This window comes from Frieseomelitta varia, unplaced genomic scaffold (genome assembly GCF_011392965.1).
Source record: "Frieseomelitta varia isolate USP_RPSP 00005682 unplaced genomic scaffold, Fvar_1.2 scaffold_564, whole genome shotgun sequence".
NCBI classification, from domain to species: domain Eukaryota; kingdom Metazoa; phylum Arthropoda; class Insecta; order Hymenoptera; family Apidae; genus Frieseomelitta; species Frieseomelitta varia.
Window position 1 is genome coordinate 385,776 of NW_025110328.1, and position 15,665 is coordinate 401,440.

Below are 15,665 nucleotides of genomic sequence, written 5' to 3' on the forward strand. Positions count from 1 at the left end.
TTTGCTGTACGATTAGAAACATCTTCGGAAAAAATGAATTTAAGATTGATATAGTAGAGACTTCATGTTTTAAAATAAGATCAATTAGATTAATGTACGATTTTGTTTCACGAACTTTAAACGTGAGTAATCTTTTATTCAATGTGCGAATCCATCACTGTATATTCTGTAACATTGCATCGTAAAATCATTTAAGCAACAAAATAAGTAAATAGCAATTTTAAGCACATAAATATACATAAGACTCTAGATTATTATTAATTGTCATTGAATTAAAATATTAATTTTGAAACTGTTGTAGAAAAACATTTAAAATTTTGTTATAACTAATAATAGTTTGTAAAAAAGTCTGCGTTATCTGTCTTAAATACTTCTAATTTTAAAAACAATTTATAATTATTCTATCAGCTATTTTACTACAACTATTTTATTGTTTGGAATATTACATTTGCAAACCACATACTTGGTAGAAATTTAAAATATTAGATATTTTAGATATTTATATTAGATTTATTATTACTTGTAAAGTTATAATCCACTTTTTTTTTGTCAAGATTGTTTTATTTTATTTTTTATCTTACATATTTATTTAGCTTTTTTGCTTTTAATTTTTCTCATATAAAATTCAAGTTCTTTTCCTTCAACTATATAACCATCTGCTCGTCCGCACTGCCCAGGTCTGCTAGATATACAAGCTGAAATCAAAATATGAAGTTGATAACTAAAAATTTATACAAAAATGTACAGTATTTTAATATTTAAATAACATGTATAATACATATTATGAAATAAAAAAGATGCACAGAGTGCATTTATTTGTACTGTACATGTAATTTTGCCAATAAATGTCTAAAATATTTTTTATGAAGTACAATTATGTAACTATTTTTATATAGTGCACAATTTGGTCCACTATCTATCATCTTAAAAATTTTAAGATTTTCTTGATTTTTTAAAATCAAACGATATATTTTATGCGTTAATTGATATATTTTATTATTTTTTATAAAAGATATGAAAGTACTTCTGTTGAAATACTGATTAATTCAAAAGATATTTTAATTTTAACATTCTTCGTAAGACTTATTATGTGAAAGGTAAAAAACATAAAAAGAATACATTACTTTTTTATATTCTTTCATACATAAAATTCAGCAAAAGTAATATTAAAATATCTGTTGAATTATTTTCAGATACAAATAATTCAATATTTTTTTAAATAAGGAATAACAAAAAAGAATCGATTGGTATGTAAAAAAAAAAAAAAAAAAATAAATTTTAGAAAATAAAAATGATCTCAAAACTTCTTTCACTAGCAAACAAAATCATATATCATTCAAGATCATCAATTTTAATTTTTTTAATATGTTTTATCTCGTACTTAGGTCTAAATGTGTAAAATATTTTTATATACTGTGTAAACCAATAATCATGACAAATGTCAAATATTTTTGTTGTTTCCAGTGATACAAAACATTTTGTGAACAGTACAGTAATTCAATATAAACAATAAAAAAAAACATAAGAGAAAAATGTCACATAAATGTAAGCTTAAAAATGCTTTATAAAATAATTATAAAAAAATATGAAATAACAAATTGGTTTTTATTCAATATAGTATAAGAACAATATTTGTCTAATTTATTCATAAATATACTACTTACGGTCAGTCAGTGGCTCATATTAATTCAATAATAAGTTGCATGATTTCATATTAGATGCATCTTATTTACAGTTTCACTAATGAAAATGCTTTAAAAGACTCTTACATCATTCAAGATTTTTACAAGAATATTTCATTTACAAAAAAATTCATTGAACTACAATTTTAGTACAAATCACAATAATACTGGCAATCTATTTTTATGCCATATCAAACAAAAGCCAGTTCATTATTTCAAGTTTTTGTTATAAACTTTTAATAAAACATTTTTGAATCTACATTTGATATTTTTTTCTTATTGTTCATAGAAAATGTTTGTATCGTTTTACAGAGAAAAATATAAATATGCTATATAAAACAGTTGATATGATTGTATAATTTATAATTAGTAGTAGTGAAGTTAAGAATATTATATATAAAGTTTGATTTACTTTAATATGTACATATATATTGTTAGAAGCTCAACAGAATGAATTGATGTTGGTTTGAATAAAGCTATATTATGAAGAAAAATATTGCCAAAAATTTTTGATCTACATCAAAACCAATATAGCATCTAAATATATTATACAATATGTATAAATTTAATGTATCTTAAACCAAAGTTGAATCCAAAATTATAATATGAAAATTAATTTATATAATAGAGAATCTTGCTTACCAAGAACTCGTCCTGTAGCAAACTGTTCTTCCAAAGCTGGTTCAACTTTTGCAAATCTTTGTCTTGCTTTATATTTAGTTTCTGCTTTTTTTGAACGTTTTTTATTCAGAACTTCTTCTTCAGCTTCAGTCTATTTTAAATATTTATCAATTTATTAATTTATTTAATTATATATTATAGAGAAATGAAATGTCTATTCACATACCAATTTAGCACCTCGTTTACGACCCAATGGTAAAACATAATGGCCTTCATACCACTGTCTGAAAGGTGTTGCATCAATGGTAACAATTGCATTTTTTACAAGAGTTTTGGTTCTCACTAATTCATTGTTTGATGCATTATAAACTACATCAATAATTCGTGTCTTCCTTGTAGTACATTCTGAGCCCCATGAAAAATTTCCTGTATCTAAGCGAAGAGCTCTGTACTTCTTATTACCACCTCTTGTACGTACCTATTTTACATATGAATATGAATGATTATAAATATTTAGTAACAATTTAATAATATAATGTAAATAATTTCATTCAGTACGCTGTGGGATGTAGGTCAGCACAATATTCAGAGTAGGTAAAGATAGTCATCATTTCATGTTAACATGTTCATCATTGAATGTAAATCAAGTAGATTTCATGTGGACTTAACAATATAGGCTTATTCTTTAGCCATTCTATTGTTTTTATGTTTTTTGTTAAGATTAAAATATGAGTTAGCATGTCAAATTAGAAGTATTTACACATTTTTTACATTTTTCAAGTATAGACCATTTAGACAATTTACAACAAACAATCTCAGTTAATTTTATTTAAAATGTTTTCCGATAAATCACAAATAACTATTATAGTGTTATGCATTTTTATGTAAACAAAGTAAACTTCTTTAAAATAATTTTATTTACTGTATTATTATTACATCATTTAATTTGGTTAATTTAAAAATAATTCATTATTAAAAACTTATTTTTTCATGAAATATTAATTTTTTTTAAATTTAAAAATAAGTTCGTACCTAGATATGGGTGATGCGGCGATTAATATGTCAAATATTGTCGTATTATAAGAAAAAAATTGTACATTTTTGCACAAAAACAATTTTATATTTTTTTATAGTAAAATCAGTAGACTTATTACACTTTGTTTCTAACAGATTATAAATCATTTGCTTACAATAGAAATTGTATAATACCGTATGAATACGTTGAGTTCCAAGTTTTGTATTTGCAGCTGGACGCCCTAACTCAAATTTTCTTTTTTTACGGATTGGTTTCCTTTTACCACCAGTTGCTCGCCTCTTATGCCAATGATCACGAGAGATACCTAACAGAGAAATATTTTTATGTATAATAAAATAAATAAAGAAATTGCATGTATCATTACAGATTTTCAACTTTGACAATGGAATTTTGGACATTAAATTTATATTTAAAAAAATAATGAATTAGAATCAATCATTGAAAGAAAATTACAGTATACATATAATTACGTGAAAAGAAAATAGATTATAAACAAAAATTCACTAAAATATTGGAAATGTTAGAACCATCAATATATTATAGATTTTTAAGTAGTTAAATTATACTTAAAAAATATGTATTTAAATAAAACGAATTAATGTTTTTACAAATAACTGATAGTTTAATAATAATAATTTTAATGATAAAAATACCGATTTAAAGCGATAAAAATAAAATTCATCTCAAAGCAAAGAACTTACCCATCGTGGTTTGACCGAAAAGAGACTTAAACTTTCCTGATATTAGAACTTCTATTCACTTCCGGTGTAGTCATACAACACAAGTGCCCTCTTACAACAACAGAACGAAATACGTATGAAAAAGAAAAAGATTGTCAATTATTCTATTAACATTTATTTTTAATTATACTATTTTTGCAAATCTATTCTGTACTTATTTACAATCAATAAAATTTTATTCATATTGATATAAACTTCGTATGAATTGTTATGAATATTTCATACATTTAAAGAGAAAAGAAAATATTCCAAAATCAATATAATATGTAAATATAATATGTAATTGCATTTTATATTTTGTAATTAAAAATAATGAAAATGACATAGCAATAGTATTACGATATGATAGCTATTTTCACATTGTTTATGTTTGTCTTATTATCGGTTATTGCAGAAATTCAATATGGTGTCTGTTGGTTGAAGAACTACATAAAAGTTTTATATTTAAAAATATCAAAAGCAAAGAGAAATCGTATAACTTGTTGTAATTATGAAAACTCGATTAAAAAATTGGTGTGACATTTAAAAACATCAATGCCGCAAGAATATATTCTTTAGAAAGATAGAAATTCACCTTTAAAACTCTTTACCGAAATTGTATTTTAAGAAAATATTTAGAAAATAGAAGTATCGAAAAAATTGAAAATGGAAAAGGTTAAAATGGACAATATTACGGATGGAAATGAATCTGAAGGTGAACAAAGTAGTATTGAAAAAAAGAATGAAAATTCTTTGACAGATATTGCTAGTTTAGACATTACATCTCGACTTAGTTTGAAGACAACTGAAATGTATGGAGAATCACATAGAAATGGAATATCTTTAGTTAATGGTATTTGTAATTCTGAAAGAATTACTAGCATGGGTAATCTTTCAAAACCTGAATCTATGGAAACTAGGCACTTAAAACAGCACGGTATGTGAAATTAATGTTTAATTTTTAACAATCAATTATTGTAAGTAAACTAATTTACTTGCTTAGCAGAAACATTATCATTGGAAAGTAGGGATAATAATATTCAATATGTTAGTTATACAAGTGAACTGCAAATGCCCGATATCATGAAATTAATACAAAAAGACTTGAGTGAACCATATTCTATTTATACCTATAGATATTTTATCTATAACTGGCCAAAATTATGTTTCTTGGTATGTATATTTGTAAAATTATCAAACATATTGAAATGATGCTGATGAAGATGTATATATTGTATTTCATATATGTATATATATTTGTACAATTGTATCTAAGAAATTATCAATATTGTATTACAAAGTATAAATAGCCAACTTCGGTTGGATTCCTTTGTCTTGCAGATATGTAAAATTTACAGAAAACTCTTGCTTTTTGTTTGTCAAGGCAATGCATGGTGATGAGTGTGTTGGTGCTATTGTCTGCAAACTAGATATTCACAGAAAAGTCATAAAGCGTGGATATATTGCAATGCTAGCTGTTGATGTGAAATATCGAAAACAAAAAATTGGTTCCAATCTAGTAAGGAGAGCAATTCAAGCTATGGTGGAAGATAATGCTGGTGAAGTAGTTTTAGAAACAGAAATCACTAATCGCCCAGCTCTACGTTTGTATGAGAATCTTGGTTTTGTGCGTGATAAACGATTGTTTCGGTATTATTTGAACGGTGTAGATGCTCTTCGGTTGAAGCTATGGCTTAGATGAAATTTATCTATATCTTTATATCTCTATCTCTAATAAAGATTTATTTGACTCTGAAACATTGAAGAGATGCATCATCAATGTTCAGTGAAGTTCAAAAATATATAACGTTAATGCCAAAGAGATTGTGTTTCAAGTAAAAATAAAAACATTCGTACCAAGGAAAAATAATATTAATGATTAATTACCAATTTTTTTATTATAGTACATTTATAACCTTATTACATTATATTATTTATGTATTACTATGTCATTAATATATACACTGTGATTACTAAGATACAATACAAATCAGTTGAAACATCCTAATCATTAGTGATTTTAAATGTGTAGATTATTGATTATCAAGATATTCTCTTTGGTATTAGCGTTTATTGGGATAGCATACAATCGCAGCTTAAAAATGTTATAAGAAAAGATAATGAAGATGAAAGTGAACAATATGTCTTTTGTGAATACAAAATTTGGTAAAAGTTACGGAAAATGGAAAATTATTATATGGTAATAAAATGAATTTGAGACTTTAGTATAAATTAATTCAGATGAGAATTTTTTGGTTGATTTATATATGAATGAGTAAATTTTGGGAAGGTATTTAGTATCTCTCATGATTATCAAGTGTGAACTGAATATTGTAATGAATTTTATTTTTAAATCTGCTTTCACTTCTTTTTTATTGTACAAGATATTGTATCTTTTTATCATGTTGATTTAATATATGATGAAATACAATATTTTGTGAATATTGATTTGAATTGACATTATAGAAATATTTACAACTAAATATTTCTACGTATAATAAATATAGTAATATAAAATGTGTATATGTGTGTACATACAGCAAATATTATACATGAATGTGACATATATAATAGCAAAAAATAACATAAATAACAAAATTTGACATGACAAACATGGAATAAAATTTATTACTATTTCCTCTACATGACAGCTTCGTACAAAATAAATGTGAGGTACAGATCGTAATACAACTATTAAAAAGAATGTAAAATTGTTAATAAAAAAATATTTAAATGTTTTCATAGTCAATTATCAAATATTTTAACATATACATGAATGAAAATAGTTTATTATTAACAAATCAGTCCAACATTGAATCTTTAATATAACTACAGACAAAGCATAGAATATATCTAATATGCAATATATTTTTTGTTACACACTCAAAAGTCTTTAACCCCTTGCACTGACAATTGGTTTTATTGATACATGTGACCAAACCGTTTACTACCGTAACGTCGCTTTTTTTTTGAACTTTGATATCACTGGGTATTACTAAGAAGTAATAAATTTATTATTTGTTTTGCATGGATTATATTTAAATATATTTAAAATTAAGAAAATATTCCAACTTTGGGACAAAAAACGTCTGTGGCATTCCAGCACAAGAGGTTAGACTCCATTTTTGTATATCTTGCCTTAACGATTTAGGCAAGGTTTACATTGCAGCGTTTACTATTAAACAGACGAGGCGACATATATATAAATTATATCATATGTATAATTATCATACCAATATATATATCACAGTGATAGAAATTAAAATAAAAAAATTGCCAAATCTGCATTGAAAATTCTTTATTTAATGAATTGAACGTGACGATATTTCATTAATAAAAGAATAAAGGAATAACTTAGATTCTGAAACTTAGACTTATTAGACTAGGCCCCCACATATTTTAAAATATGCGACGATGCATCGACATCTAGGTTTCATGAAATCTGCATCAGAGTCAGCTTACCTCCACACTATCGATTCTTCAATTTTAAAATGTCGAATCATTTTCTAGCTCCAATATTACTGTTAGTAAAAGGAAGTTTATTATTACTTACAAAAAATAGAAAGAAAGTAAATATTAAAAAGAAATGGGCAGAAAGATGGTCCAATCTAGAGAAATGGATTTTCCTTCTATTTCTCTGGTTAATCCAGAGAAATAGATTTTTGAATTTCACGTTATTAAAAGAGCTAAAAACAAATAAATCTTTTGATTATAGAAATTATCTACGTACGGATGACTTTATTATCTGTTGAATAAAATTCGCCCAAAAATTGAAAAAGGAAATACAGTTATGAGAGATGCAGTTAATGCAAAGGGATACTGTTTTAGAGAGGAAGAAAGACTATCTCCAGCACTAAGGTTGTTAAGTACTGGAAAGAATTACGAAGATTAATTTGTTAATTAATGGTCGTTTAAACATCTCAAATCAAATGCGATTTTTTTCCTATAATATCAAATCTGATCTTTCTATTATATTATTCCACCAATACTCAGGTAATTTATAAATATTTATAAACACTTCCCAAAATTCTTATTTTGTCTAAATTATATATTTATTTTGATTGAATCTCCCTCGGAATTTCGCTTGGAATTTCGGCTCGTCAACTGAATTGTGATTCTGATTCTTGCATCGAGACTACTTGAAGGCGAGAGGACGACATTGTTTTTTTGCCGGCCTTTTAGAAAATTAATAACATCACATAATATTACATTTTATTTTCAATAAAAAAATATTTTAAATTTTATAATTCAGTTTTTATAATATCAATTATATAATATATTATTTATTATTTTATATTAATTCAATTCTTTAAATTAATTTTACATTTTACATTAATTATTAATAAATTGTTATAATAAATCTTGTTATAATAAAAATTCTCTATTAAAACAAAAAATTTATTTAATTATATTATTATATTTAATTTATTTAATTATATTATTTACATATGTTGAATGTGTTTACAAAATTTATAGAGGGGCACATTATGCAGTGCAAATTATGCAGATCAAGACATTGGAGTATGTTTTTCCATACCCCAATCCCCACGAGTATTGGGATATGTTTTTCCATGCCCCAAACGCTACGGGTATTGGATTATCCGTATTTTATGATTTGGCGCGTTGTACAAGGAGTCCCGTTACATGAAGTCAGTAGTCGCGATATTTTTGTCGCGTTATAGGAATTCGCGATGTAGGAACTCGCGTCATACGGTATTCCTTCATTGAAGTAACACCATGTTCTATGTAATAAATAATTCTCAAGCAGATGTGGCAATACTGTACTTTTAATTTTAATTTTAATTTTCATCACTTGTATTCATGCTGTGCAGAACTTGCCTGAATCGGTACAGCAGGATGTGACACGAAATTAGTAAGGGGGTCTCGAGACACCCCTATCGTTATCCGAAAAATTCGTCTGTAACGCGGTATGTGAATAGACATTGCACTTTCGTGGTCCATGATCTGGAATACCGATATACTAAAAAATCATTGGTTTTTTTGGCGCATTTTACGTTTGAACAACGGTGACACAGACGAGGTATATGAATAGACCTAGCATCCAACGTCACCGACGAGTTATGTGAATAGACCTAGCATCCAATGTATTTTTTTGTCCAAAGATTTCGGAGTCAGCTGACCCCGTTACCATTTTCATGTCACATCCTGTCGTACCGATTCAGGCAAGTTTTGTACCGCGAAAATCGAAAAATATGGACAGTGTTGCCAGATGTATTTCGAGAATTATTCGTTGAATTGAACGTGGTGATACTTCATCAATGAAGGAATATAATGATTTAAAACAGAGGTTGATGTAAATTGAAATGAAAAATTTAGTATATATTTGACTATTAACATTTGTTTAAAAATATTAGAAGAAATTTATTGAAATGATAAAATTTATTGATAAAATTTATTGAAATTTATTGATGATATAAACAATATAATGCACAATATAACAATATAATTAGATATAAAGTTTTTTTATTTACAAATTTGTAAATTCACAACTTGAATGAATTATCTTTATCCCGTAAACTCGCTTTTATGACAGTTTGAACTTATCAATAAAATATTTCTACAAGTATTGTTTGCAATAAAGAAGCATATTATGGGTTGCAAATTATTTCTTGCAACATTCATCCGTTTCGAAATTTCGAAGTCAAATTTATTTTTTTGAACGATACCATACATATTTTCTTTTTTATAGTACAATGTTATTTATTAAGACGAACTGACTGAGTTGTATTTTCGACAGCCGAAATCATTTATTGTTATAAATTATTAATAAAGGTGGTATAAAGAATGCGTGACTTTATGATATATATGTTAATATTAACATTGTGTTTCAAATTCATATATGTTAGTATTAACATTTTATGAGTTTAAAACATTTGTATTATCCTCCATTCTGATTGCTATGAATTGCTTGATGAATTTGTAGATTAATCACTTCTTCACTAATTTCGACGATCCCTAAATATCATTTAGAAATCGATACTCTGAACGATCTTCTCCTCTAACAAACAATGTCCAACATACGCATTATAGGAAAAAACTGTTCAAAATACCTATACAATACATTCAAAAATCATCGAAATTGATGAGGGAGTAGTCTACACTTTTACCCAATGGCTTCGCTAGTATGCATAATGACAAAAGAAAAATGAGTTAAAGGGACACAAGTAAATTTCGGTTTTCTTGACGAAAACGTAGTTGCTGAAACCTAAAAGTTTCACATGATTGCCACATCGATTCGGCCCGAAGTATCGACTATCCGCATTCGAATCATTTGGGCAAATTTTTATTTAAATAATGAATTAAAAATATAATTTTTATTTAAATAAAATCATTTAAATGATATCAAAAATAACTTAATCCATATTTTTTATTTTTAAGAAAATGCTTATTTCATATTTGAATTAAATAAAACAAAAATAATTTTTTTAAATTCTCATATCCGTTATATTGAATATGAAAAAAGCAAATGACAAAGTACGCAAATAATATCGTCGCTTTTCATAAATATAATTTGTTGAATGTTAATTCTCTTTTCGACAAATCTTCGTGATAGAAATATAAATATTGCATTTAAAAACAGTTACAAAAATACAATAATAAATGTTAAAGCTAATAGGATGTATTATTCTATTATTTCATTCGTTGTTAGTGCTTCTATTTCTATTCTTTCATTCATTATCGCTGCATTATAAATAATAGGAGAACTAAGATGAAAGAAAGGTATGCTACATATAAATAAAACATAGTATCATTTTTTCTATTTCTTTTGTTAAAATTCGTTCAAGTTTCGTAATTCAATATTGTTTTGGAAAAATTAGTTATAATTCATGAAAATTTTACTTTATCAATGATTACAGCGGAAAGTGAGTTATTTTTGAATTAATAAGAGTTGAATTGTTTTTAAATATTTGATAAACGATCAAAATGAAAAAGAAAACATTTTAAAAATAAGAAAATTTGTATTATTTATTTATTTATTATACTGTTCTATAAAAAATAAATTTATATTTCAAGAAATAAGAAATTTTAAAAAAATTTTTTAAATTAAAAAATAAAAGAAATTAAAAAGAATTAAAAATAATTGTTTATAAAAAATCCTTTTCCTGATTTTAAATTTAAAATATTATGTTTCTTCGTTTCCTGATGAATAAAACAGCATTAGACACTCCTCTTAGAATGCACTTCAGCAAGTACGCTTTGAATAGGAAATTTCAAACCTAGGTCCCTTCAAATACTTCAAATAATCTTGTTTGGAATTCAATGGTATAAGCCGTCTTCAGGTTTGGTCAAGGACTAAAGTACAAATCAGAGAAAGATATACATACGTATTTTTACGTCAAGAAGCTACCGTGTAAAAAAATTTATCTCATTCTAATAATGTTCTGTGAAATTGTAAAGTATAAATTTAGTCTTGATCTTCTATCCCTTTAATGTTGATTTGCAAAAATATAATTTGCACCACATGTGCACCAATGTGCCTCTATACCAAATTTAGTAAATATATTCAACATATGTAGATCAATTTTGCGAGATATATAAAGATATATTCCGTAGGTATGTTTATATTTTTCATTAAATCGTATAAAATATTAAAGATTTATATTAAATAAATAACAAAATTTTGTTATTATCATAATATTGATAGGCAAAGTAGTTTATAGAAGAAGTTCGAATAATATTTTAATTAATTAATAAGCGTAATTTTTAACTAATGAATTAATAAGCGTAATTTTTAACTAATGAATTACAGAATTTATATTATTTGTCATAACCAATGCATTGCATTGCATAATTATAATAAAATTGTTAAAAATTTAACATAAATTTAATAATTTAGTATTAATAATAATTCAAAATAGTTGAAAATTTAGTTAAAAATTATTTTTAAGAATATTTAATAAAATATAAATCATTTATACCTAAAACCATATATTAATAATAATTTAAGAATTTTAATTTACTACATTAAGAGTCGTGATAAATCTGTAAAATATGGATAAAGCTCTTTCTGACATATGTATATGTAGTAGGTTGATTTCGGTTAGTTAGTAGCTTCACGTTTCAGTATTGAAAGTTTGACAACGCTGTAATGGGTTTCAAAAATCATATTCTTGGCGCATTCACTACTTGATCAATCTCGATCGTTTTACTTGATGTAATTCCTCAATTTACCGTTCTTTAAACGTAGAGTGCACTAAAAAATCAATGATTTTTTACTATATCGGTATTTCAGATCCCCTGCCACGAAATCTCGTAAGATGTTAGGTCTATTCATATACCTCGTCGGTGCCCTTACTATTTTCGTGTCACATCCTGTCGTATCGACTTAGACAAGTATTGCACTATAGCGCTATTGGTGATAGAAATTAAAATTAAAGAATATAGACATTCGTGTTTGTCGTTTCCGCATTGAAAATTATTTATTGAATTGAATCCGTGACACTTTATTACGAGCAATAATCACAATAAATAAATGCGAATTTGGTAACAAGACATTATTTAAGAAACTACCATCTACCGTGTAGTGAAATGTCTTTTAATGGATTTCTACGATTTGTTTTCCTACGATTGAATTCTTTCTATTCTAAATAAAAAAATATTAAACACAATGTCGAAAAAAAATTAATATTTTTTGAGATGCTTGAAATTTTATACAAGATGCGGCTTTTAAATGAAAACATATTTGCTGTATTTTTGTTTTTTATGAAGAAAATGCTCGAGATAAAATTGCACTATTTTAAGGTACACATTTTTGAAAGTGGAAAGAATTTTTTTCGAACACTTTTACAACATTTCAAAGTGATTTTTATTAAGTTGAATTTCACGTTACAGTGATGGACACGTTGCAGTTAAGTGAACATAATACTGGCATTCATTGTGCGAGAATTAGTATAAAATATGGATTTGTAAAATGATTTTGTAAAATAAATTATATAATTGACATATATTCAAAGGAGTTGCAGTTCGTCCAAATTGTTCAAGAGATCGCAATCCAATAGCATCTCATTCAATTTCTCTTGCTGATCACACATCTCGTCTGTGTGTACAATTGACAATACTGTGACAATACGATTGACTAATTTAATCAATAATGTGATACAAAAATTCATTGGATATCATGTTTTTTTTATATCTCGCTGTAATGTAAATTAGATATAATGCTTTTTATTTAATTTAAGTTTTATCTTATATGCTGAATGAATTACTCTATATATATGGTATTCCCTTTATTTCGCAAACTCGAAATACCTTATCTTGTAAACGTTACAAGATAAAGAATTGGACCTATTAAAAAGTTGTTTTTACAAATGTTGTTTGGTATAAAATGTATTTTCTGACGAACTGACGTATCTTGATAAATACATCAAAAAAACCAAATGAATTAATTTTTTATGTAAGTGTTACATTACGTGCGTTTTTATTTTTTTGAAGTCGCACAAAATTCATTAAAATACATTGATCGTACGAATTCTCTCATTACTTCAATATAAGAGCAAATCTTTTTTTGCAGAAATATATGGACGAAAATTTGTTTGTTGATAAATATACGTATACATATAAATATTGGATGATTCTCGCTATATTGTAACGGTAACATATCTATGTATCTTAAGAATGGTAAAAAATACAAAAAAATTGTAGAAGAAAAAATTGATCGATATTGGAAATTTACTTTTTTTATAAATGCAACGAAGCACCTATGAAAATACAGATGCATCAGTGAGTGTTTGAAGAAAATAAGTCTATAGGAAGGCAGATCATCTTATAGCGATCAACATTCTTCTCTATAACTTTTTTCTACCTTTTACCATTCTTTAGATATAAACCGTCACAGTTATAAGAATCATTCTGTATATTCTTTAATTTAATTTAACATCTAATAAAATGTTTGGGTCGACATTCTAGAAGTACTCATAGAATTTAGAGGAAATTGATTCTTTAGTTCTTCAAATAGTGTGATAATGAAATTCTCCGAATCTTATTTTTGAGGCAAACATATCGTTTATTTGCTTCATTCTTTCACATGAGAATAAAAATTTCAAAAATCGATTTTCTAAAAATTAAGGATCATCGATACTATCTATGTTATACAGGGTATGGCACGTAATTGTCGCCACGATTTTTCAGGCACTTCTTCTGATTGTGTGACAAAAAATGTTTTGAATAAAAATTAATCAGTTTCTAGTTGGCTACAAAGTACAATATAGAAAATTCCAAAAAATTTTTTTTTCGATAAAAAATTAAGGTTACATTGATTTTTTTTAAATGGCACCGTGTATTTTTGACTTCGCAGAATTGTTGCTTCTGAAAAAACGAATTCAACGACCTACTACTATGACATTCTTTGTCTTATGATATTATGACATTCAGATGTCTTTGACTTCAGAAATTTAGGTTTAATCAACAGAAATTGTTCATTGTAAATTTTTCATGAAAATTATGTTCTCTGAACCAGTGAGGATCAACTCTGAACCAGAAATGATATCTGCGACGGTTAATTACATATTATTTGGATACTTTTGTCGGTTTAATGGTCTAGGTACTACAGTACTATAGACACAAGTTATGTTATAATATTTTCCATAACATTAATATTAACATGACTTTCACCCTATCAAGTTACAATCGTACATTCTGCTAACAAGACAATTCTGATATTCAGTACAAAATTAAGCATGTATTCTAATAGTGAAAAGGTAGATATGCTGTTTATGCTCAGTAAATGTGCTAGAAATGTACGTAGAGCTGTAAATATATACGCTACAAAATATCCAGGAAGACAAGTGTGCAAGAGTATATGACTGAAACAAAGTAATTTTCGATATTAACGTTTTTGTTGATTAAACTTAAATTTCTGTTGATTAAACTTAAATTTCTGAAGTCAAAAACATCTGAAGGTCATAGTATAGTAGGTCGTTGAATTTGTTTTTTCAGACGTAACAATCCTGCAAAGTCAAAAATACACGGTACTATTTAAAAAAATCAATGTGACCTTGATTTTTTATCGAAAAAGAAAGTTTCTGGAATTTTTTATATTGTACTTTATAGCCAACTAGAAACTGATTTATTTTTATTTAAAACATTTTTTGTTACACAATCAGAAGTGCTTGAAAAATCGTGGTGACAGTTACGTGCTACACCTTGTATGACAGATTGATGTTTTACATATATGTTAAAGTCTTGAAGTCTTAAAGTATGACAGTCTTTTTACATACAGGGTGTTTCGTAACTTGTGGGACCCACTTCGGGAGCTGATTGTACGCCTGAAAATAATGAAAAAAAGTCATATAAATATGTGTTCTATTTGTTTTCGTTTATGAGATATAATGAATTTTCTGTTTTAATTACTTTTACAGAGAAAAGATGCTCGAAATGACCACCTTGCATTTGAAGACAAGCCTACACGCGTCTTGTCATTGATCTGATTTCTCTCTCTATCATTCCTGGTGTTTCTCGAATTTGTCGGAAGCCTTGCTCTATTCTATTTCAGCATGGTTAATCGATGTTGCGTATACAATAGATTTTAAATGTCCCCACAAATGAAAATCTAATGGATTCAAATCCGGAGAACGAGCAGGCCATGCA

The 15,665-nt window shown here is 26.3% G+C and overlaps 3 protein-coding genes across 5 annotated transcripts in view; 1 reads left to right on the top strand and 2 right to left on the bottom strand.

The window, feature by feature from the left end:
- Window positions 1-539: 539 nt before the first annotated feature.
- On the bottom strand, window positions 540-4,139 carry LOC122533956 (40S ribosomal protein S8). Its single transcript, XM_043664155.1, has 5 exons — window positions 4,041-4,139; window positions 3,513-3,643; window positions 2,530-2,781; window positions 2,325-2,454; window positions 540-695 (listed from the first exon to the last, which is right to left on the bottom strand). The coding sequence occupies exons 1-5, from the start codon at window positions 4,042-4,044 to the stop codon at window positions 586-588; spliced, it is 627 nt and encodes a 208-aa protein (XP_043520090.1). The 5' UTR covers window positions 4,045-4,139; the 3' UTR covers window positions 540-585.
- Window positions 4,140-4,448: 309 nt separating this feature from the next.
- On the top strand, window positions 4,449-6,489 carry LOC122533955 (N-alpha-acetyltransferase 30-like). Of its 2 annotated transcripts, none has more exons than XM_043664153.1 (3): window positions 4,449-4,995; window positions 5,062-5,231; window positions 5,443-6,489. In XM_043664153.1, exons 1-3 carry the CDS (start codon window positions 4,725-4,727, stop codon window positions 5,758-5,760), a joined length of 759 nt encoding a protein of 252 aa, XP_043520088.1. In that variant the 5' UTR covers window positions 4,449-4,724; the 3' UTR covers window positions 5,761-6,489. The 2 variants fall into 2 exon arrangements, with proteins under 2 accessions (XP_043520088.1, XP_043520089.1); XM_043664154.1 differs by having other exon boundaries at window positions 4,451-4,995; window positions 5,065-5,231.
- Window positions 6,490-12,905: 6,416 nt separating this feature from the next.
- The window catches only part of LOC122533954 (prolactin-releasing peptide receptor-like), a 17,132-nt gene continuing 14,372 nt past the window's right edge, over window positions 12,906-15,665 (bottom strand). The window contains exon 3 of one of the 2 annotated variants that reach the window (XM_043664147.1): window positions 12,906-13,137. The gene's annotated coding sequence lies outside the window, so the exon portion shown is untranslated. Of the gene's footprint in view, window positions 13,138-15,256; window positions 15,344-15,665 lie in introns of those variants that run through there. The other variant, XM_043664151.1, reaches the window with a different exon arrangement.